The sequence below is a fragment of the Cnephaeus nilssonii genome (assembly GCF_951640355.1).
Source record: "Cnephaeus nilssonii genome assembly, chromosome: 11".
Lineage (NCBI taxonomy): Eukaryota > Metazoa > Chordata > Mammalia > Chiroptera > Vespertilionidae > Cnephaeus > Cnephaeus nilssonii.
The window spans coordinates 81483768-81506512 of NC_137082.1; the positions used below are offsets into that span (position 1 = coordinate 81483768).

Sequence of the window (22745 nt, forward strand, 5' to 3'; positions counted from 1 at the left end):
CATCAGCAGGCCCTCCCGGCCTTAGCCTCCGTGCCTCCCAGCTCACCGTCCTCTGCACTGTGGAGTGGAGTGGGAGATAAGTGGAGATGCAGAGGAGCTTTTCACAAGACCAGAAAGCTGCTGGACACATCTGCACAGAGCACATCTGCACCAGACGCCACCGATGGCCACGTGTGGGGAGGAGTCTGCACCAGGTCACCCTCAGCACCGCTGGGCACGGCGGGGCTTGGCCTTACCTGGTCCAGGCCTCCACATGCAGCACCAGGGCTGTCTCCGGGACTGGCCCTGCAGCTGTTTTTGCCAGCAAAGGCTCCTTATTCCTGAAAGCCACTGGCCACGCTGGGTCTCTTCACTCCCAGGCCACAGCAGCATTGCTACCTTCTGGCTATTTCAGGGTCTTTTCTTTTTTAATCGTTATTGTTGAAAGTATTACAGATGCCCTCCTTCCCCCCCACCCCCTCGTCCCCCACTGACCTCCTCAACCCCCCACCCGCCCCTCCCAGGCCTTCACTACACTATTGTCTGTGTCCATGAGCTATGCATATATGCATATAAATTCCCGTTAATCTCTCCCCACCCCCCACCCCACCTTCCCTCTAAGATTTGTCCCTCTGCTCCATGCTTCTGTGTTTCTGGATCTATTTTGTTCATCAGTTTATGTTGTTCATTAGATCCCACATATGAGTGAGACCATATGATACTTGTCTTTCTCTGACTGCTTATTTCACTCATTGTCTTTAAAGCACCGTCCAGAGCCTCTCAGATGACCCTGTGCCGTGAGTAGATCTTCTGTTAAGCACGAGGGAGTTAAAGAGGCACCACTTTGACCAAACATCTCTGATATTCAAGGCACACTGTCAAATAAATTAGATGACATCAGGCATAAAAATCTGCATCAGCCTTAACAACTGAAAAACTTTACAAGAGAGTTCGACAGCATAAAAACAGATTCTCACCAGCTACAATCAAAGAATGATTTTACTTTTTATAGTTTTTAGAGATCAAATACATTATAAATATTATAAACCTTCAAAAATTAACAGATTAGTCATAATTTTCTTTAAAATGTACATACTGTCACACAAAAATTTCACAGTCTAGGATATCCATAATTACATCCTCCTCAAAGAAAACTGCACACAAAATGTTTCCTGTCAGAAAAAGTCTGTTGCCAAATCAGCCCCTACACTGTCCACAGCTTCTAAAAGTGTCTCATACGCAGCACGGGACGGTGACCGGCTGTGAACATGGAGAGGAGCAGAAGCAAGGTCAGCTCCGAGCGGTGCCCGTCTGAGATGGCCATGGGTGGCCTGCACACCGGCAGGCTGCTCAGGGGTGGTGTTCTTCAGGCCACGTCTGTGAAGCAGAATGCTCTGTCCACTTCAAAAAGAACTGCCGCAGCCTTGCACACGTTCGGGGAAGCACTGCAGGAGGAGGTCTGAACAGAAAGTACCTCTGCTAACCCATGTCCCCCTCCCCTGCTAAGCGCCCAGGGACGGTTAGACATTTTCAGGAAAATTTCCTTGGGCTACAGGTAACCCATAAACAAAAGACACATTATGCAAGTGAACAACCAAAATCAATTTGGAGCCAACGGGATTATGACTGATTGTGTTGGAAGCCACCCATGGCCTTCACTAGCAGAGCGGTGTGGACAAGGAACCCGGAAGGCTGGTTAACCTTAAAGGCTCTGAAAGGTCAGAGCCAAGCACCCACTGTCTAGTTGAGACAAAGGGAGCTGAAGCAACTTCCACCTCTTAGTCTCATGTAAATCCTTGCTGAGGGGCTATTATGGAGCTGTTACTGGAAATGCCTGCCTAAGAGCTATGGGTGGATCCCAAACCTGAATAAAAGGGATCCCAAGGCCAGAGCAGAGTCCTTCCTTTTGAGCTGGGCTCCCACCTGGCTCCCAATTCCCAAATTTACATTTTCTAGTCTCTTTCATTTGTGTGCGGCCTCCTCCAGAACCCGAACTCTGAACCTGAACCCTGAACCACGTGGGACGTGGGGGGGACACTCGCATGATTACAGGAGTCAAATGGACAATTCCTGGGGGAAATGACAAGAGCAAAAAGATGACAAGAGAACAAGGCGATGGACAGACGGGCTTTGGTAATGAATGAACTGTAACCACAACAGAAGGCACGTGGCTATTGAAAAAAAGCCAATCTCCCGTTGTCTCCTGACCTGACCTAGTTTCCACGGACCAGTGTTTCAATAGGTTTGCTAGCTTCATTTCAGTTTCAGAATGGAGTGAAGAAACAAGCAGGAACAGAGAACCAAGCTCTCTCTCTCTCTCCAATAGGGCACTCAGATTTCTAACTTGGTGTCTATAAAGAGTTGCTAATTTAGATGTCTACAGAGGCCAAGTGATATGAACGGGGGGAGGGGCTGGGATAGGATGAAGAGAATGTATGCCTACACTGGACTGGGAGAGTAAGCCCATTTTCACTCTCTCCACATGTGGACCAAACAAACACACCCGTGCCCACCAGGCTCAGCGCAAACTGCCAGTGTGCCACCCCCGACTTAGACGGATGGCCTCTAGTCACCATCTCTGCTGTTCACTAGAATCAGGATCAAGTGGTCACATCTTGGACAATGACTTACTTTAATTCAGCATCTTCTCTCCCTTCTGAGAGAAATAAACAACACTTTTAAGCTGATGTACTTTCCCACATTTGAGAAATGCAGAAATTTTCAAAGCTTGTTTTACTTTGAAAAAACATGAATGTGGTTCAAAAGTGAGGGTTCTACATGATTCCCAAAGTGGTTAGATCTGGCACAGGAGCCTCGACATTGAAAGAAAACAGGAGAGTCCTTGTGAGGTGGCCTGGATGTTCAGCAACTGAGAGTAGCCCTGTTCCCAAGTGGAACTGGGTAAGTTTATCTCATTGGATGAACATAAAAACTGAAAAGTCCAGGGAAGTTTTAAGAGCTAACACACACACACACACACACACACACACACACACACACACACGCACATGCACAAAAGCATTCTTTAGTGCCTCTGACTTGCATCTCAGTCAACTACTTCATTGGCCACACTGAGCTCCACAGTGAAGCTGAGCAGTCACTTGTGCAACAGCAAAGGTAAATGTAAACATAAACAGCAGCGGTGTTTGAGGAGTCGGTGTCTATCGTATGTTGTCCAGATAATGCACTTCCGGATAGAGGCGGTTCACCAGAAGAGCCAGGAAGCTTTTCCCATCGTGGAGGCAATGGCCAGGGTGCTTTATGAATTGTGCCGCTTGAGAGATCTGCTCCTGGTATTCAACATACTGCTTACTTAATGTCAAAGATTCAAGCGTGCTCAGAGCCTAAAAGACAGAAATGGCAAGAGGGTTAACCACCTGGATGCTTGTGAGTCCAGCAGGTATGGCACGCCTACCGTTGTCATCTGGTACAACCGTGGGCCTCTGGGGAAGCTACGGAACTGGAACACGGGCACTGATTAACCACACACAAAAGGAGGCCGGCTGCCCCAGCTTCTGGGCTTTTACCATATCTACACACAGCCTCCCCTCTTCCTGGCCTGCGCTGCTGCCCAGCCCTTCCCCACAAAGAGCCACGGCTGCAGCCACCTGGCCTACTTACTGCCTGTCCCCCGCCCTCCAGGGCTAGCAGCTGTGAGGACACTGACTTCATAACCAGAGACTCATCTGCCAACTTGTGACAGTTCATACATGACACAGGGGTTCAAGCAGCAATTGTCTAGTCAGTTGTCTAATCCAGTGGTCGGCAAACTGCGGCTCGCGAGCCACATGCGGCTCTTTGGCCCCTTGAGTGTGGCTCTTCCACAAAATACCACGTGCGGGCGCGCACGTACAGTGCGATCGAAACTTCGTGGCCATGCACATAAGTTGGTTTGCGGCTCTCAAAAGAAATTTCAATCGTTGTACTGTTGATATTTGGCTCTGCTGACTAATGAGTTTGCCGATCACTGGTCTAGTCAGTTGGGGACACAAGCAGCAGTTGTCTAGTCAGTTGGGGACACAACTCGGGCATTGTAAAAACAGAGATGCCGGTGAAAAACCTGCTGGTTGTACTGCTTGATCTTCGCTCTTAAGAACCAAGATATCACCCTGAACGTGGCTGCCTGAGACACCACAAAGCTAACCACAGAGTGACACATACCATTAACAGAGACACTACTGCAGAGTGCCAGAGCGTGGGGCCCGAGCTGGCCTGGCGAGTGAACCCCAATCCTGGCTCCAGCACTCATTAGCTGTGAGATTGGCAGCAAATTACTTAGCTTCTTTCTTTTTTCATTTCATCATCCATAAAAATGAGGATGCTACCAGGTTGTTACAAGGATCAGCATCAAGGGATCCTATGCTACCAGGTTGTTACAAGGATCAGCATCAAGGGATCCTATGCTACCAGGTTGTTATAAGGATCAGCATCAAGGGATTCCAACGTAGACCAGCCAGAGCCTGACATGTAGTAAGCACTCAAGAATGCGCACCATTTTACACTGCACACCTGTGTACCTGGCCAGCCTGATGACAGGTGACAACAGTGACAGGAATGGGACCTTCCACATTTTAGAACACGCTGTAACTTCTCACTGCTACCGTTCTCTCCGTGTTGGGTTATTACAACAGTGGTCAACCTCCAGACTCACAGAACAGGAACCATTTCCTTGGTTCAAGTGACAGCTCAGCTAACCTCCATCACTCTCAGCCACGGCCCCTCCTCAGTGCCGGTCCCCAGCCCCAAGTTCTAACAGACCGGCCTGCCTACGCAGTGCTTCTTCCACATGGTGGTAACAGTGCTCCAGGCAGGATCGTTTACAGACCGCGGTAGAAAATATGGGGCAGCACATGCGCACCCCTTTCCCAATAGGTCGAGCACTAAGGGCGTGCTGGGCTCTTGCACGCCATCACGCCAGCGTTGTAAAGACCACAGCGCCACCTCCCCACCTCCCCCTTGGCGGAAAACACCTGCCCCTTCATTGAAAGCTGCTTTCACTGACCTGCTGAGCTTTTATGGTGAGGTATAATTCAGAGCCAGGCTTCAACCGGATCTGATCCTCGGCAGGAACCTGAACAGAAAGGAAGGCAGCCATGCCTCGGGCAGCCACACGGAACCTTGGGCGTAGGGAAAGGTCAGAAGTCAATGACTATTGAAGTAACCATTTAAAAACAAATAACATATTTTCTATTAAAAACCAAGACTAATACATTTCTGGACCTACTGTTGTTTTTAGCCTTTTCAGGAAATTCTTAAATATGATCAAGAAGGAGCCTTAATCTTCCCTTCCGCTATCACCGCCCAAACAATGTAGGCAGAATTCAGACCAGGAATGAAAGTGTTGGCAAGATGTAGAAGAGCTGGAACTCTGACAGGGCTGGTGGGGATGTAAAGAATGGGGCAGGTGCTGTGGGAAAGTTTGGTGGGTCCTCAGTAACTTAAACACAGAGTACCGATATGACCCAGCAATTCCACTCCTGGGAATATACACCCAAATGAACCTAAAAGGAGTGCTTGTTCTAACAAAAACTTGTAAACAAATTTCAGAACAGCATTATTCATGATAGCCAATAGATAGAAAAACCCAAATGCCTACCAACTGATGAATGGATAAACAAAACCTGGTACGGTATATCCATACAATGGAATATTATTCAGTCCCAAAAAGGAATGAAGCACTGATACATGCTAAACTATGGATGAGTCTTGAATGTTATGCTAAGGGAGAGAAGCTAGACATGAGGCCACATACTATATGATTCCATTTACATGAGACGTGCACAATAGGATACACACAGAGACTAATAGGGAGTGATTGCTTAATGGACTGCCATTTGGGGTGATGAAAATATTCTGAAACTAGCAGTGGTGGTTGCAACAACATTGTGAATATACTAGTACTAAATGTCACTGAATCATACGTTTTAAAATGGTTACCATGATAAATTTTGTGTTATGTGTATTTCACCAGAATTTAAGTGAATCAGAATCACACAGTCTGATAAATTCTATCACAAGCAAAGAAACAGGATGCTAACTGGTTTGGATTAAGTGGTCTCCAAAGTTGCAACAACAGGATGAGCTAGTCCGCAAGAATGCTGATGTCAGAATGGGATGAGAACTCTTCCCAGCACTGATAAGGGCTTTAACGACAAACCAGCATGAGGTACATATTAGGAGATAAAATGGGAGGCTAATGGCAAATTCTTTCAGACCCTGGACTTCTTAGCAGCAAAAGTCTAGATTTGTTTCTCACTGCTGATCCTTCTTCTCAGTTAACTTTAACTCATCTTGACTTAACAGCCCTAGCAGAGGGAGTCCCTGCTGGGACCTGGGTTACCCTGAGAAAGTGCACTCAGGGAGGCAGCTAACAGGGCATTTTAACCTCATCCCACACACCGTCACGGGCGCCAAGGCAGTGTGGTCAGGTTACAAAGTCAAAATAGAACAAGAGACATTACTAAAAAAACACACTCTTTGAACATAAAACCAAAATTGTTTTAAAATGAGAACAATATAAACATGATTTTAAAATCAGGAGATGTGACCAGGCCTTGATCATTTTTCCTTAGACTTTGAGGGAAACCTAGTCCCTAAGTCAAAAACCTACGCACGTCTCACAACCCTGGGTGGGAGCAGACGCCGAGGCCACTCAGAGAGCAGCGCAGGCGCTTCCTCACCTGTTAGACAGGGGCGACTTCCGGCCAAAGCCAATCGCCCCCAGAATCCCCGAGCTGAGCCTTTCCTCGGCCAGCAGGTTCTGCCGGCTCTGAAGCAGGAGCAGGATTCGAATGACCGATTCGGTCAGGACCGAGTCGTTCTGCTCCGTCTGAATCAGGGACAGCTGCAGGACTTGGTGCCACCACAGAAACAGCTTTGCCTCTTCCTGTGCAGACCTGGAGGGAGGCCAGGAGGAAATAACATTACAAGGGGATTTTTTCTACTCCCATTTTACTGAGAGTCCACATGTGAGTCTTAAGTGTAAGGGGCATTTAGTGCTTTTAAAGATTAACCTAATGGGTAACAATGCTAATAAAGTAAGGGGACTGTAACAGCTACCATTTATTAAATACTTGCGGCCAGACACTGTGTGAGCTTTATGTTCCTTCACTGGATCCTCACAACAACCCTACTGAACTGATAAGGAAGCTAAAGGCTGGTGCTTCAAAATGCCTGTTTTAGGACATAAAAAACCTGCTCAGAAAATTAGCCCATGCAAGTAAAAACCTTTCTAAAACAAGTGTTCCTGTACCTCATAGCCTTGTTTGTTTCTGTTTCACTTGGTTCTGTGAACTTAAATGAACACTGACTTCAACCCTACATTCCAAGTGACCCAAATCCAATGAGTCTGACCAGCAGCCAGAGGGCCAACCCACCTTGGATACACCTGTTCCAACCACTTGCTTAGGAGGAGCAGCACTTTCATTTCGTTCCTCAGCGTCTGCTCGCTATTGAGACACTGCAGCAGGTAGACATAGAGAGTCAAGTAACTGCCGAGGGACAGGCACTCCTGCAGAAACTCTTCTATGGTGAGCTCAGGAACCTGAAGGGACACCAGGATGGGGCCCCATCCTACAATCTGATGGAGGGAGCCTACGAAAAGAACACCAAGAGGAGAGCGCAGGTCAACGCCACATTCAAATGATGGAACTACTCTAGTGAGTCTCTTCCCTTTCAGCTTCACGTCAAAAAGACACTGCCCACCGTGGCGCCAGAGCCACAACAGCAAAACAGGCCTGAGCTTAGACTGGAAAGCCGACCTGCTAAATGCTGGTGCCTGGCCAGCCACCAGAGAGGGCCAAGAAATCAGAATCCAGTGCTGCATTTTTATAAGCCACCTTTCTCATCTTATTGTGATCATTAAAATCACATGTAGACACTGCCTGGCCCAGTCATCTAAAAGTTCTAACTGTAGAACCGTTTATGTTATAAATACTTACATTTTCCAAGGGAGATTATTATTATTCTATCCATCATATTTTTTACTCATGCTTAGTTTGACTCATATCTCAACCAAAATCCTAGAAAATGTTTCACAAGTTTAAAAAAAGAATTTTTATTTTAGTACACAAACGGTTTGGAGCAGGGTGGCATCCTAATGGTTGTCAATTCTTTGGGGGGAATTAGCACGGGGTGACATGGTGACGTGCATACCACCTCCCATGGGGGTTCACGGGTTGTCAAAAAGGGCAGAATACAGCTCTTCCTGGCATTCTCCCTCCAGTTCCCTCCTTTCTCGCCTACATGCACACCATGGTGTGCATCTGGGTGTGAGTGGAGAAGTGCTCTCTGCAACTCTTTTTAACCAGACCAGGTTGTTTCCAGAATGTGACAGATAGAGAATGACAAAGGCAAAAGGAAGGTGGTGGTGGTGGTGGTGGTGTGGGGAGAGGGGAGGGTGACCTCTTCATAATAGTTTAAGAGATGCGACAAAAACAAAAAACAAAAAAAGGGGTCCTATGAAAACTCATTTTAATAAGTGACAATAAAGAGGAAATTAATATGGTGGGTCATTATTATATAGATTCTGGTGTATAGCACTTTCTTGGAGGACTGTGCCTGGGCCTGTGACACACACGATGTGTCTATCATGAAAGGCTGGCCTGATACTCCACCAGTAAAATGGAGTAGAGAGGTTCCCTCCCCTGAAACACGCCTGTACCAACAGACATTGGTCACAGGTTCTCATGCTAAGTGCAGATCTTTATGAGAAAGACCAAATGCATTCTGAAACATCATCAACTTTACAGAGAGCAGGAGACGGCTCCTCACCTTCCCTGAAGTAGGCAGTGATGCAGGCCTCCGTCATCTCGGCCATGTGACGGACAGAAGCCAGGCTCTGGCAGGTGGCGGTTAAAAGGGGCAGGACCACCAGCCCGTGCACCTTTTGCTCAATCCAGGTCCGGACACTGCCCCGGAGGAACTCCGCCGTTGGAATAGTCGCGTTGTTCATCATCATCAGGACTTCCATGAAGAGGCTGCTGAGGGCCATGTGGCGGGTCTGGCTGTCCACGTCTGAGGGGGACACAGACACACACTGAGAAAGGCGGCCGGAAGGCGTATGAACGTGACCCAGGGGAACAGTGCTTTCACCTAAGCTGCTCTCCAGGCAGGTTTTACAGTTCTGTGCTGACCGCAGAGCAGAAAGAGGAGTGTGGATGGTATTTAGCTTTTAAGGATAGAATGAAGCACATGAGTGCTTTGTAAGGGCAGGAACTGCTGCAAGGTCCCTGGTTAAGCAGTGTGGCCGAGCAATACTTTAATAAACAGACATATCAAGCCGGTGTGAAAGAGTAACTCACTTATCAGCACATGCTTAATTAGCCATTATTTCCCCAACTTTACTCATTTGGAAAACCAAATGCATAGACCTCATCTCTCACTAGGTAAACTCGTTAGAAACAGCAACGCCTGCAATGCCAAAGCTGTCAATTCTACAGGATAAAAGGAGGAAAAACCTTAAAAAACAAACAAACAAAAAAACTCCTAATAGCAGATCTTCTATTTATTTGCTTTTTGAATAATAAAAATAGACAGGCTGGTAATATAAATGGCTCGCAAAAAAATTAAGATGCAAAAAGAGAATAGTACACAAGAAAAAGAGCAAATTCATTTTACAAGCTAACTGCCAATGAGTTGGTTACTAAGGTAGATTTCTATTTTACATTAAAAAATAGATAATCTACTTCCCTGGGAGTGCATGGAGAAACTATTCAATAGGTACAGTCTTTGCCATTTCTAGCTCCCCTGGAGTTGGGTACACACTTTTTTACTGGATAGACTTGTGGCTTCCTCACATCACGGCTTCAGTGTTTATCTCAATGGAAGTAGGGAGATCTTACTCATCACACCCATCCTACCAAATTCACCCACTTGCACAACATTAAATAACCCTAATTTAATGTCACTATAAGACCTACTTATCATCAAGCAAGGACTTTAAAGGCTTAACTCTGAATTTCATCTGAACAGCAATTTTAATTTACCTTTAATTATGACTCATGGGAATAAAAAATGACTGCAATAAGCCTCCTAACAGATCTCAGCCTCTCCCCTTCTATTAGTCATCAACTGAGCCAACAAACACTTTCGTAAAAATGAGATCTGATCCCATCATTCTTCTGATTAAGATCTTTCTAGAATACCTTTCTCTCCTTTGCCTGGGAAGCTGTTATTCATACTTCATGGCCCAATCACAGGATCACCTCTAAAACAGCTTCTCCAGTACTGCTTTCTAATTTCCCTTTCTTTCCTTTAACGTTCTCTGAATGTTGTGGCTTGCAAGCTGGTGCTAAACGCTAGGTGCATCATCTTACTCCATACCTACAGGATCTATATGAAGCAGGTATATCATTCACTACATGGCAGCACATCCAGACTTCCTATAGTCTTACTGTCTATCTGACCTATCAATTACTGTGAGGCATGTGTCAAAATCTCTCACTATGAGTGAATCTGACATTTCTCTTCCCAGTTCTGTCAATTTTCACTTTAAGCATTTGCCTCTGCTTCTCTGGAAACAGAAATGACTGTAACTTGTCCATCTTTCTGATGTCACAATGCCTTATAGACAACGGGAATTCATTTACTGAATAAATACACGACCTTCCAGTGGTCACTTACCAGGCAGGTTAAAGACAATGATATCATCTAAGAGCTTAGACATTTCCTGTTCTAAGATGGCTAGGGTGATTTTTCCATTTTGTTCCAGGGAGCTGAGGAATTGAACCATCTGATGAATGAAGGCTCGGCATTTTGGGACTGCATCCTGACAATAAAACAAAGAATCGTTCAAATGAATCCATGCAAGCTGTGTGAATGGAGGACAGAGCAGGAAGCCACGCAGCAGGGGTGTCTAAGGGCCCTGTGTCTAGGGTCATGCAAATCTGTGGTAACACTTAGACTAGGGCCTCTATTCCCCCAAATTCCTGTAGATCACTCTTCCTTTTTTACTACATTAACACATTAACTGCACACTAATTACTGACCAAAAACTTTTCCAAAAGTTTTTTATGTTTGTTATTTAATTTAATCCTCACAACAACACTTTGAGGTAAGGTATTATTTCCAATTCAGATGAGAAAACCAAGATCAGAATGACAGTGAGTTGGGGACCAAACGCATCACTTCCCTGCCATTCTGCTGCCAATGACATTCAGACCACTAGACCATAATCCTTTTGGCCTCTTGTGAGCATGTGACTGCTAGCAAGTAAAGGCTTACCAAAACGAAAAGATCCAAGAGGCCAAAATATGAGCACACGTGCTCGATACCCTCCCACTTTCACGGATGGGCTGTCACAGAGTTCAAGGCTGCCCTCAGCATCACTCATGCCATCGCCAGCCCTGAAGAACACTCTGCTTTTAAAGCACCCCCTCAACTTACAAGATGTTTCTGGCTGTCAGTAGGAATGGAGAGGCCTGCAGCCACTTTTAGGAGCTTCACGATTAATTCAGCAGAAGATTCCTTAGCCAGGAGGATGGAGGGCTGGTAGTGGCTGCTGAAATAACCTAGCACACTCTGATACGACACCATATCCACAAGATGCCACGAAAGGGAGCTCGTCTGCCCAAGGAGACTAAGTAGAGGCGAGTCCTAAAAATGAAACACACAGTTCTTTATGTCCAGAGCTCCCACTTTCCAGAAATATGTGTTTCTAATTAGTCGTGGAAGTGACCACTAAGATGGCCTATTTGATAAGCACAGAACCGTTAAGATGTCAAATAAGTATCTACTCAAGTTAGGAGTACTAGTGAAAGTAACAGCCAGAGTCAGAGCAAAATCACAAAAAGATCTGTAAGCATTCAGAACCCAATTTCCCAAAGGATTCTCTGATCTGGTGGTAGAACTAGCAATTAATGAGATGTAAAATAACATTAATTTTTATATTCTGACTCAATGTGGTTCCTTCATAATCTCAGTTAGACTATGAATTATCCAAGAAAACAGGCATCCCCCGTGCCAAGCACAGTCACAGGGAGAGAGGCATCAGGGCAACAACTGACCAACGACAGCTTCGACGAGAGTGAGGATCCAGACTGCCAAGCTGTATCCCAGGTCTCCAAACTTACCGGCTGGTCAACCAGGTGGTCTTCCTTTGCCAATAAAATCATCATGAAAAGGAGGCAGACAACCATGCTCCGGGTCTCGGGGAGGGGACTAGGACTCCAGGCATCAGAGAGCACACTGACCCAGTTGACTTCGCAGAGGACAGACCCCAAAAATAAGAAGCAGCTCTTGGGGCTTCCACGTTCCACCTGAAAGAAAACAAATTAAAACCACTGTTTTTGCTTTAAGCTATTTATGTATCTTGGAAATGTGTATAAATCAATGTTTACTCAATTATATTTTTACTAGAGGCCCGGTGCACGAAATTCGTGCACGGCGGGGGGTTGTCCCTCAGCCCAGCCTGTACCCTCTCCAATCTGGGACTCCTGGAGGGATGTCCGACTGCCCGTTTAGGCCCAATCCTGGTGGGATCGGGCCTAAACGGGCAGTCGGACATCCCTCTCACAATCCAGCACTGCTGACTCCGAACTGCTTGTCTGCCTGCCTTCCTGATTGCCCCTAACCGCTTCTGCCTGCCAGCCTGATCACCCCCTAACCACTCTGCTGCCAGCCTGTTTGCCCCCAACTTCCCTCCTCTGCCAGCCTGGTCACCCCTAACTGCCCTCTCCTGCAGGGTTGATCACCTCCAACTGCCCTCCCTTGCAAGCCTGGTCCCTCTCAACTGCCCTCCCTTGCAGGCCGGGTGCCTCCCAACTGCCCTCCCCTGCTGGCCATCTTGTAGTGGCCATCTTGTGTCCACATGGGGGCAGGATCTTTGACCACATGGGGGCAGCTATATTGTGTGTTGCAGTGATGACCAATCTGTATATTACTCTTTTATTAGATAGGATAGAGGCCTGGTGCACAGGTGGGGGCCAGCTGGTTTGCCCTGAAGGGTGTCCGGATCAGGGTGGGGTTCCCTTGGGGCATGGAGCGGCCTGAGCGAGGGGCCTGTGGTGGTTTGCAGGCCGGCTACGCCCCCTGGCAACCGAAGGGGAGGCCCTGGTATCTGGAATTTATTTTCCTTCTACAATTGAAACTTTGTAGCCTGGAGCGGAGCCAAGCCTGCTGCTCCCTCGGGGTGGCAGCCATCTCTGTGGCAGTTAATTCACCTTCTACAATTGAAACTTTGTAGCCTTAAGCGGGTGAGCCCAGCCAGGGTGTGCGGAAAGCTTTGCTTCCCCTGTTGCCGCCAGCAACCCTGGCCTGCTCTCTCAAGCTCCATTCTGCCGCCATTTGTTTGAATTTGTTTACCTTCTATAATTGAAACTTTGTAGCTTGAGTGGAGGCTTAGGCCTGCAAGGGCTATGGAAAGCTTGGCTTGCTCTGTTACCTGGGAAACCGTGCTCACTGTGGCTGTAGCCATCTTGGATTGGGGTTAATTTGCATACTTGGACGTGGCTTGGCTGGTGGGCGTGGCTTATGTAGCGGAGTGATGGTTAATTTGCATATTACCATTTTATTAGAGAGGATTTTTTTAATATATTTTATTGATTTTTTACAGAGAGGAAGGGAGAGGGATAAAGAGTTAGAAACATCAATGAGAGAGAAACTGATCAGCTGCCTCCTGCACACTCCCCACTGGGTATGTGCCTGCAACCAAGGTACATGCCCTTGACTGGAATCGAACCTGGGACCCTTGAGTCTGCAGGCCGACGCTCTATCCACTGAGCCAAACCGGTTAGGGCAGGCGTCCTCAAACTACGGCCCGTGGGCCACATGCGGGTGTTTTTGCTGTTTTGTTTTTTTTACTTCAAAATAAGATATGTGCAGTGTGCATAGGAATTTGTTCATAGTTTTTTTTAAACTATAGTCCGGCCCTCCAACGGTCTGAGGGACAGTGAACTGGCCCCCTGTTTAAAAAGTTTGAGGACCCCTGGGTTAGGGCATCAATTATATTTTTAAAAATACATCTTTTTCCAGATTGTAGAAGTCACCCATAATCCTGCCCCCCCCCCCCCCCCCGAGATTTAGAGTTAACAGTCTTTCCTTCCACGTGCAGTGAGTGCACAGTCTGCAGCTTGTTTGGAGTTCACTGCTGCTTCTACTGCTCCTCAGCAGGAGAGGAAAGCGCATCCACAGCTCTCACCCGGCGGGAATGCCTGCCAGGGCCACTGGTGCTAAGGGCCCATTGCAGTCCTCACATGTGCTGGGTCAGACAAGGGTGAGATCTACCGGTCAATATCCCCCACAGCCGAGCATGTGTCCGAACCATCTGGAGGACCTGCTAACACTCAGACTGTGGGGTCCCACCCTTGGAATCCTTCATTTCCTACCTCAGGGGCGGGTGCAGAAATCTGCATTGCTAACAAGTCCCAAGGCGGTACTGATGGTGCTGGTCCTGGAACCACTCTTTGAGAACCACTATACTAGTGTATCTACACTCAACTCCTTTTTAGTGTAATGTTATGTTTCAAAAATGTCTCCATTAGTCTTTATAATTTTTGATGATGGTATAATATTTAATTAAATCTTATTTAAATTATTAGGGATGGGGAGTGACAAATGTATTATAAAGTACATTATCAATGTCAAAGTTATCTTATAAGCCTATTTCCAGTCTGTTTAAAATAAAACATGGCTAGCTATAAATTCTTCCTTTCCCAATGAAGATTAAGAAGCTCTACCCTATTTGGGAGGCCAGGGGGAGGTCAATGGGGGGAAAAAAGGAGACATATGTACTATTATTTGTAATACTTTAAACAATAAAATAAAATTTAAAAAAAAAAAGAAGCTCTACCCTATAAAGTCATAATCAATGGGATTTGGTGATGATTCATGTCCTCCCATTCCCACCATCATTATACCTACTACTTTTCTTTTTCCTTTTGGAAAATGATTCGTAATCCTCCTTTATAACCTGCTCTCTATCCTCACCCTCAACCCCCTCAACAAGGAACATAGAACTAAAAGGTCCCCAGTTCCTGGCAGGTCAGGGTCTTCACTAGACTAAAACTCCTGGAGTCACGGAGTGTACAGCATCATCCCTTCAGACCACTCTGCTACTTAATCTCTCACACAGCCACGGCTGCTCCCTTCCTCAGAAGCTACCTCACAGCTCTTTAAACAAACATGCCCTTCCATATCCTAATGGTAAGGAATATCTACTTCGTGCCTGTCTCCCTGCTCAACCTCCCTGTGAGTTCACTCTGAACCCTGTATTTCTCTAAGACAATTGTCCTCAGCTTCCGCCAGAGCTACTGGGGGCGGGGGTGGTGGTGGTGGCTGACAAGAGCAGCTCTGGGCGGGTTTCCATCAGAGCACTAAGAGAGCGCAATACACTTCACTAACTGCCATAAATAACTGGGCCTTCGGTCATTAAAGCACGTAAGATGCTTCAATAATAAATGTGACATGAAGAGTAAACACAAATGAACTGATGACTATGAACAAATAGACTGAAATAGACTGAAACAATCATATAAAGCTAAGATTATAAACGGTTTTTAAAAATAGAAACCTAACAAGAACAACAAAACCGCCAACTGGTCTGAGTGGCACCCTGTGCCTGGTCTCTGTGACTGCGGCTCCTGCCACAGGCTCACACACACCCAGGGCGCTCCTCCAGGCCACCTCGGGCTTCACATAATTATGCTGCATCACTGGTGTTACAAGGCACTTCTCTCTCCTCCAGCCTGATTACCCCCCGCCTAGCTGCTTAAAGAAACTTGAGTACCAATTTACATTTTGCTTTAACAGAACATTTGCCAGTAAGTAATAATAATACTACCCTAGAAAAACATACACACACAGAAAGCACCAAAAAGAGTGTGACACTGCCATTAAGCTGTGTACTCACACGACAATGTTACTAAAGTCTAGGGGACGACCGCCATATGACAGACAAAGTCTGTCTCTGGCTTTTAAACATGGTCCCATAAATGTTCCCAATCATCTACCAACAGCATAAAATGGTTTCCATGGGAAGATGCTTTACACAAATACCATTCGGGCCACACAGAATGCGGGCACAGTCCACTTTGGCACACCTGGCAGCTGTGCCGAAAGCCCACAGTGAGGGGCACAGGCTGTGCCGGAAGCCACGCTCTCCAGGCCACAGGGTGAAGGGCTTACTTTGAAGAAGGCCTCCATGAGCATCTGGTCGGGGTGCAGGTCCCTCCACGGGAGCTTCTGGTAGGCGCTGTGAAGAGCGTACAGGATGAACTCTGGCATTTTGGGCGCTGTACACGCTTCACAATAATGCATCAGGTGTAACTGAAGGGCCCCTGCATCACCTGGCAACAGATTACCTAAAACTGAAAAAGAAAATACCGTAAGACCTCTGGATTTACCTTTTAAAATAATAATATAAAATACCAATTTGAACTAAAAGTCTAAAACCTAAGGTTCTCTATAATTACCCACTTTCAAAGATTTTTCAGCCAGCATTATTGGAATAAATGCTCACATATGATTCATTTTTTAAAAAATCAAATATTTTCACATGCCAGGGGGGAAATCCTCGAGGCAGGTTAACAATAAAGAATGGTTCTTTAATTACTGGGGTAACTGGAATGAGCACCTGGTGTGTGGGAGCTAGCAGGGGTGATCAGTTTTCCTTCAAATCTTCTAAATAGATGGCTTTTTAACTCAAGTACACTTCCACAACCCTAACCACTTCCAGATATCCCTTTAGTCTGTGGCCCTCAGCATGGATTCAGTCTCTTGCCTAGGTCCTTTGGTCCTTTGGAACCTTGAAGGAATCCAATATTCTTCAAAGAGAAATGTAACCAGACTGTCAACTGTCATTCAGGTAAGTCATTCTAAAAGAAATCTCACATTCTTCTGCAACCTGGATCACTCAGTATTGTTCTCACAAGAATCGACTGCTTTAGTGCCTCCAGAGCTAATGCCAACATAAGGAGCATTTAGTCTAAAACAAATGGTTTCAGCCTTCAGGTTCTATGCACAGGAATGCAGCACAGTCGGTCATAGGAGAGAGAGCCACACGCAATGAGGACAGAAACCTGACAGTGTTTCTCAACACTCACTTTTGAAAAACATGAGCATAACACATGGTACCCATCCATTTCTCATTCCTAATAATCCTGCCTTACTCCACAGCATGAAACATTAACTCATGGTTTAACCTTTTAAGACGGGGTGAAGGGTAGCATTGTTTAAATATGGATAAAAGATAGTTTTGTTTAGATAAGGATGGGCATGTAGGTAGAAGACTCTGGGAGGAAATCCCTTAGGATAAGAAAGAGCTAGTCCCAGCCCAACACAGCAAGTTCTGTGACCTCACAAGTGAGGGCAGAGGGAAGGTCCAAGGACTTTAGGGAACAAGGAGCAGAGCAGTATGGCTGGAGTAGAGTGTTTCCCTTTAAAAACCATCACATAATGTTGAAGTGCACTGGGCCAGACATATCTGAATGCTGAGCTATAACATTACACTTAAAAGTTCTGAATAAGAGTAGGACATAAATAGTATTTTGGACAAGAACAGAATAAACAGACAGGAACAGAAACTGGACAGGAAAATAGGTGGCTACTGCAAGAATCTGAGTTGGGTGGATCTAACGGCCTCATAAACCTCCTAACATAAATCATTTCAATACACTAAGTAAAATACTACTATCTTTGAAAATGCACAGTGCACTCACTGGAAGAAAACACCAGGAGCCAAAGCAAGGAGAGGCCAGGAAACCAGGGGGGTAAACTGATACTGAGGCCACGGATGCCTGGACTGTTTGCTTATGCTGGGTTTTAATAGCGCAGGAGACAGAAGACAAGATCTTCCCAGGACTAGACTCATTGATTCAGGAGAAGGCACCTTCCCTACCTTGGCCTGGACTTGGAGAGAGAGAGAGAGAGAGAGAGAGAGAGAGAGAGAGAGAGAGAGAGAGAGAGAGAGAGGAGAGAGAGAGAGAGAAAAGGTTTACTGTGATAACAGGACTGCCTGCAAGTTTAGTTTGGACTTGGATTTCATGAAAGTGTGTGATGTGAGAAACCCCAAGCCAAGAAAGTACATAGTTACAATTGGCCAAATGCAGATTTTCTCTGGAGGCACGTCCCACCCTAGCCTTTACAGAATCTCCCTAAGATAAAATCTCTCTAAACATGGGCTTAGAATACAAAATTACACAATACCCAAAATAAGAGTTTGAAAGAACAACCAATGGCAGCATAAGCCGCCCTGCAATGGGAACTTTAGATAAGGCAATTATTGCATAGAGATCATAAAGGAAAGAGGCGTGTTTAAACATTTTAAAGAAGTAAAAACTGGAATTTTAAATAAAAGAAAGAAATAAGATCCCGTCAAAAATGATCAGGTAGCCCTAGCTGGTTTGGCTCAGTGGATAGAGCGTCGGCCTGCAGACTGAAGGGTCTGGGGTTCGATTCCAGTCAAGGGCACCTGCCTGGGTTAAAGGCTAGATCCCCAGTGGGGGGCATGCAGGAGGCAGCCAATCAGTTATTCCCTATCATCATTGATGTTTCTATCTCTCCCTCTCCCTTTCTCTCTTAAATCAATAAAATGTATTTTAAAATAATTATCAGGTTGGACTTGAAAAATAAATAAAACTTCTGGAAACTGAAATGAGGGATTCAATAGGTATTTTTAAAAACTGATTAGACATAGCTGTAGAGACACTGAGTAAGTTGGAAAAGAAACCTCAAGATTTTCCCAAAATGAAATACAGAAAAATAGAAAACATTAAAAAAATATATAAGTCAAAATCCTAGAAGACAGAAGGGGGACTGACAATATTTGAAAGAGGGAGGCTGTATGTTTCCCACAGCTGATGAAACTAAGAGCTACTCACAAACAAGAGGTTACAAACCACACTAAATACTGTATGAGTGACTTCCTTTAGTCAAAGAGGACTGCATACTAATTAAAATAAAATCCAAAAAAGTAGGAAAGCAGAGGCAAAAGAGTACCTGAATGACTTAGGGACAAAGTGACATAGTAGAACACCTTCCTACCTTTGAATCTCTCGTGCAGCGAGCCAATGCAGTCAGTGAACAGCTGCACAATGCCTGAGGCCACCACAGCATCGCTCTCCAGCCAGGGGTAATGGCGCTGGCTGCTTTAAACAGATGAAATGCGCATAGAAATGAAATGCCATGATTAAATTACTCCACCTCCCAGAGTCTAGGGCTTGCCTAAGTCACAGCAAACACTGTTATGTAGCTCTCAAACACATTCAGACCACTTCCCAGGCTGTGGGGCAGGAGCAAGACATTCAATTTTCTGAGTCTAAGAATCAGGTTAGTCAGTATTTGTGAAAACACTTTAAATACTATGATGTCTACCACTTTGTAATTTTTACAAAACTCCCATCAAGTTCACCTAGCTTTTGTCTGTATGCTTTTAGTGGGGAAAAGATTTATAAGAGGTCGCTTGGACAACTTTACACCTCTCTCTTAAGTGCTCACAAAATAATGCTTTCATTCAAGTGCAGAGTTCATGTTAAAAGGGTAATTCCCACCCACTAATCTGAAAGCCAATTCAAAGGCAACCAATTCCAAAAATAACTGAGGTACTGAATAAGACTAAGTTAGTCTCATCTTTTTAGTGTTATATTATCCAAACCTAATTAAGGAGAACAGCATCTATTTTTCTGAAATTAAGTACCAAAACTCATTCAACTTGACCATGAAATACTGGAACTGAGTGTCCAGTTTTGCTTCAAAATATCAAGATAACAGCTCCGATCAACCTGACTAACCTTAACTCTACAAACAGAAAATATCTTAAGATTCTTTCATAAAGAAGCATTTTCTAAATTTAAATATGGCTCTAACTTAAAAAAATTAAATCTGTCAGTGCATCACTTGTGCCAAAACACCATCAGAACTTTAAGTCTATAAATTCCAAAGGAACTTGAATATCTGAAAAATGATGTACCTTTCACTGTCCTCTAAAACCAGGATCCATGGCTTAAATAGCTGGATGATCACTGAATGCAGGGATCTCAGCACTGAAACAAACAAAAACTTTTAGAGACAAGAAACAAGCGAATCCTTTGTCAATATCATTGATAACTATATAAAAGGGAATCCTTTGTCAATATCATTGATAACACTATATAAAAGGGAATCCTTTGTCAATATCATTGATAACTCTATATAAAAGGCAATCCTTTATCAATATCATTGCTAACATTATATAAAAGAATCTATTTCTGCCTGCCCAGTTTGGCTCAGTGGTTGGAGCATCAGCCCGTAGACTGAAGGGTTCTGGGTTCAATCAAGGGCACGTACCTTGGTTGCAGGCTTGAGATAGGGGTGGGCATGGGAGAGGCAACCAATCCATGTGTCTCTCTCACATCAATGTTTCTCTCTCTCTCTCTCTCCCAACCACTTCCACTCTCCCTAAAAAATCAATGGAAAAGATATCCTCGGGTGAGGATTAACAACAACAAAAATAATAATCTATGCTTATGTTGATATAAAAACAAAAGTTTAATGTAACTAAGTACATTTTCATTTACTACAGTATAATTTCCTGAATTGAATTTTTATTACAAAACGCCATGAATAACTTTATAACAATACATTTGTTTAAAGATATATGCTTAAATATTCAGGACCATTTTCTTAGCGATATAAGTAATAGGAAGAAAGAGATGGAGATTGAAACCTATTTCTTTGGACCCCACCCTACAAAGGAGGGGCAGAGACAAGCTGAAGCAAGCACCTACTGTTTAACTGAATATAGGTACAGGTATGACACATACAGTATATGAGTTCACAACTATGCTATATATTTCCCTGCTTGACACTTTGATAGTTTTATCTCAAAGATTTAAATCTCTTAATGTGTCTATTCAAGCCACTTCTTAATGGAAAGTTAAAACACCCACCTCCATGTTACACTCAAGCATATTACCTGTTTTGCTGCTGGCAGATGGGTCTTGGGCCAAGCAATCCATTTCTGAGTCAAGCAGCCTTTTTACAAGATAGCCCAAGAGTGTCTTCATATCATCCATGTAAGGACTCCATTTTGAGAATAACCCGAAACTTTTAAAGTCCAATGTGGATAAGCGAAGCTTATAAAAAAAGTTTGAGAGCCACTGTATAGTCTCCATTACCTGGAAGAGAAGGACTGGTTAAAACTGCTCACTGATGCCTACTTGCAGAAGAGTATCACAGTAGCCTGTGATGGAAGACTGACTTTGTAATAGTGTTGCAAAGTTATATAGCACATGAAAGTATATTTCAAACTTTTCATCATATTTCAAACTTTTTCTAAAACAGAGGAACTATTTATTTCAAATACATTTTCATGTGGACCATATCATATAAAATATGTCAAAATAAGAGCTCTGTGGGACATTACCTGAAACCCTGGCGGAGGGAGCCTTGGTATAAGGTTAAGAAATAGGTGGGTTAAGGTGGGGAGGGGGTAGGCCCAGGCTGCTCTAGATCAGATAGGCAAGAATCAGATAGGCGAGAAAGGTGATCCAATAGAAGGGGATGGGAGGAAGCAAGTGAATGACAAAGAAAAGCTCAGAGCTCTTAGAGATAATGCACAAAAAAGAAACGTTTTAAATTAAAATTTTTTTTTTTGTTTTTTTGTTAATCCTCACCTGAGGATATTTTTTCTTTTTTTAAGAGAGAGTGGGGGGTGAAGTGGGGGGGGGGTGGGGAGAGAGAAACATCGATGTGAGGAAGACACATTGATTGGTTGCCTCCCACATGTGCCCCGACCAGGGCCAGGACTCAAGCTTGCAACCGAGGTAGGTGCTCTTGACCAGAATTGAACCAGGGACCCTTTAGTCCGCAGCCCAATGCTCTATCCACTGAGCCAAACCAGCTAGGGTAAAAGAAACTTTTTAGATATAAATGTAAAATGTGTTCCAATTGTTTAAATAGCAAAGGAAATGGAAAAGAAATGCACAGACAAAAACAAACAAACAAACAAAAAACATCAGACACTAAAAGCCACACACCTGCTTGTCTGACAAGAGGACATCCGGAGAGCTTTGTAGCACCATGCTCTCAGCAAGAGCTGCCCCCTGCTGGCAGTTTGGGACGCAGCAGCCCAGGGCTCTCAGCGTGGCTTTCCAACACTCAGGGCTCAGCAGCTGCTCAGCAGAGCCTTATGGGGCAGGGACAGAGGACAGCAAGTCAGCATCTTTCACAAACAAAAATTTGAATCAAAGAACACAAGAATTTTATCAAGGAATAAATGTTAAATGTTAAATAAAAATCCAAAACAAATTCACAAAGATCTGTGAAGAGACTAAAGTGAAGCGAACCTATTAGAAGAACTATCCACCTGAACACTTGACTTGCCTTGTTCCTGATCACCCTGCTAGGAGTAAGACAGCCAGAGCCATCTGAGCTGGAGTCTTGGAGGGGAGCCCCACCTGCAGACCCTGACTGGGGAGTGGTAAGGTGCCATTTTCCTGGATGGATGATGGTGACAGGGCAGGGAAGACTGGGTGCAGGTGCAACAGCAGAGTCTGGGCTCTCTTCATAGGTACCCCTAAAACTCCACTCCTACAATGGGAAAAACCTAAAGCAGCACAGACATCACGCAAAAGTAGGGACCACCAACCATCAGCCTACTCCTTGCAAAGCTCACATCCCAGAGGACAGGAATAACTCCTCAGGCCTTTCCCCCGGAGATGGCACGAGGGTCAAACAGAGTAACAGGCTCACAGGTGCAGGTCTGAGGGAAGGATGGTGGGTCAGCTGCACTATATTGAAAGGGTTTGTGTCCAACTGCTACCTGTGGTCTGGATCTTAGGGCAGAGGCCTAG

The 22745-nt window shown here is 44.9% G+C and overlaps 1 protein-coding gene across 2 annotated transcripts in view; it reads right to left on the reverse strand.

Moving 5' to 3' along the window:
- Positions 1 to 960: 960 nt before the first annotated feature.
- EPG5 (ectopic P-granules 5 autophagy tethering factor) overlaps positions 961 to 22745 on the reverse strand; it is an 84723-nt gene continuing 62938 nt past the window's right edge. Inside the window, exons 32-44 of one of the 2 annotated variants that reach the window (XM_079783423.1) lie at positions 21930 to 22078; positions 20867 to 21068; positions 19883 to 19955; positions 18958 to 19058; positions 16102 to 16283; positions 12051 to 12236; positions 11365 to 11574; positions 10603 to 10747; positions 8752 to 8994; positions 7356 to 7572; positions 6660 to 6875; positions 4982 to 5096; positions 961 to 3323 (exon numbers count right to left, since the gene is read on the reverse strand). In XM_079783423.1, the coding sequence (XP_079639549.1) occupies positions 3141 to 3323; positions 4982 to 5096; positions 6660 to 6875; positions 7356 to 7572; positions 8752 to 8994; positions 10603 to 10747; positions 11365 to 11574; positions 12051 to 12236; positions 16102 to 16283; positions 18958 to 19058; positions 19883 to 19955; positions 20867 to 21068; positions 21930 to 22078 (2222 nt within the window). In that variant the 3' untranslated portion in view covers positions 961 to 3140. Of the gene's footprint in view, positions 3324 to 4981; positions 5097 to 6659; positions 6876 to 7355; positions 7573 to 8751; positions 8995 to 10602; positions 10748 to 11364; positions 11575 to 12050; positions 12237 to 16101; positions 16284 to 18957; positions 19062 to 19882; positions 19956 to 20866; positions 21069 to 21929; positions 22079 to 22745 lie in introns of both variants that reach the window. The other variant, XM_079783422.1, reaches the window with a different exon arrangement.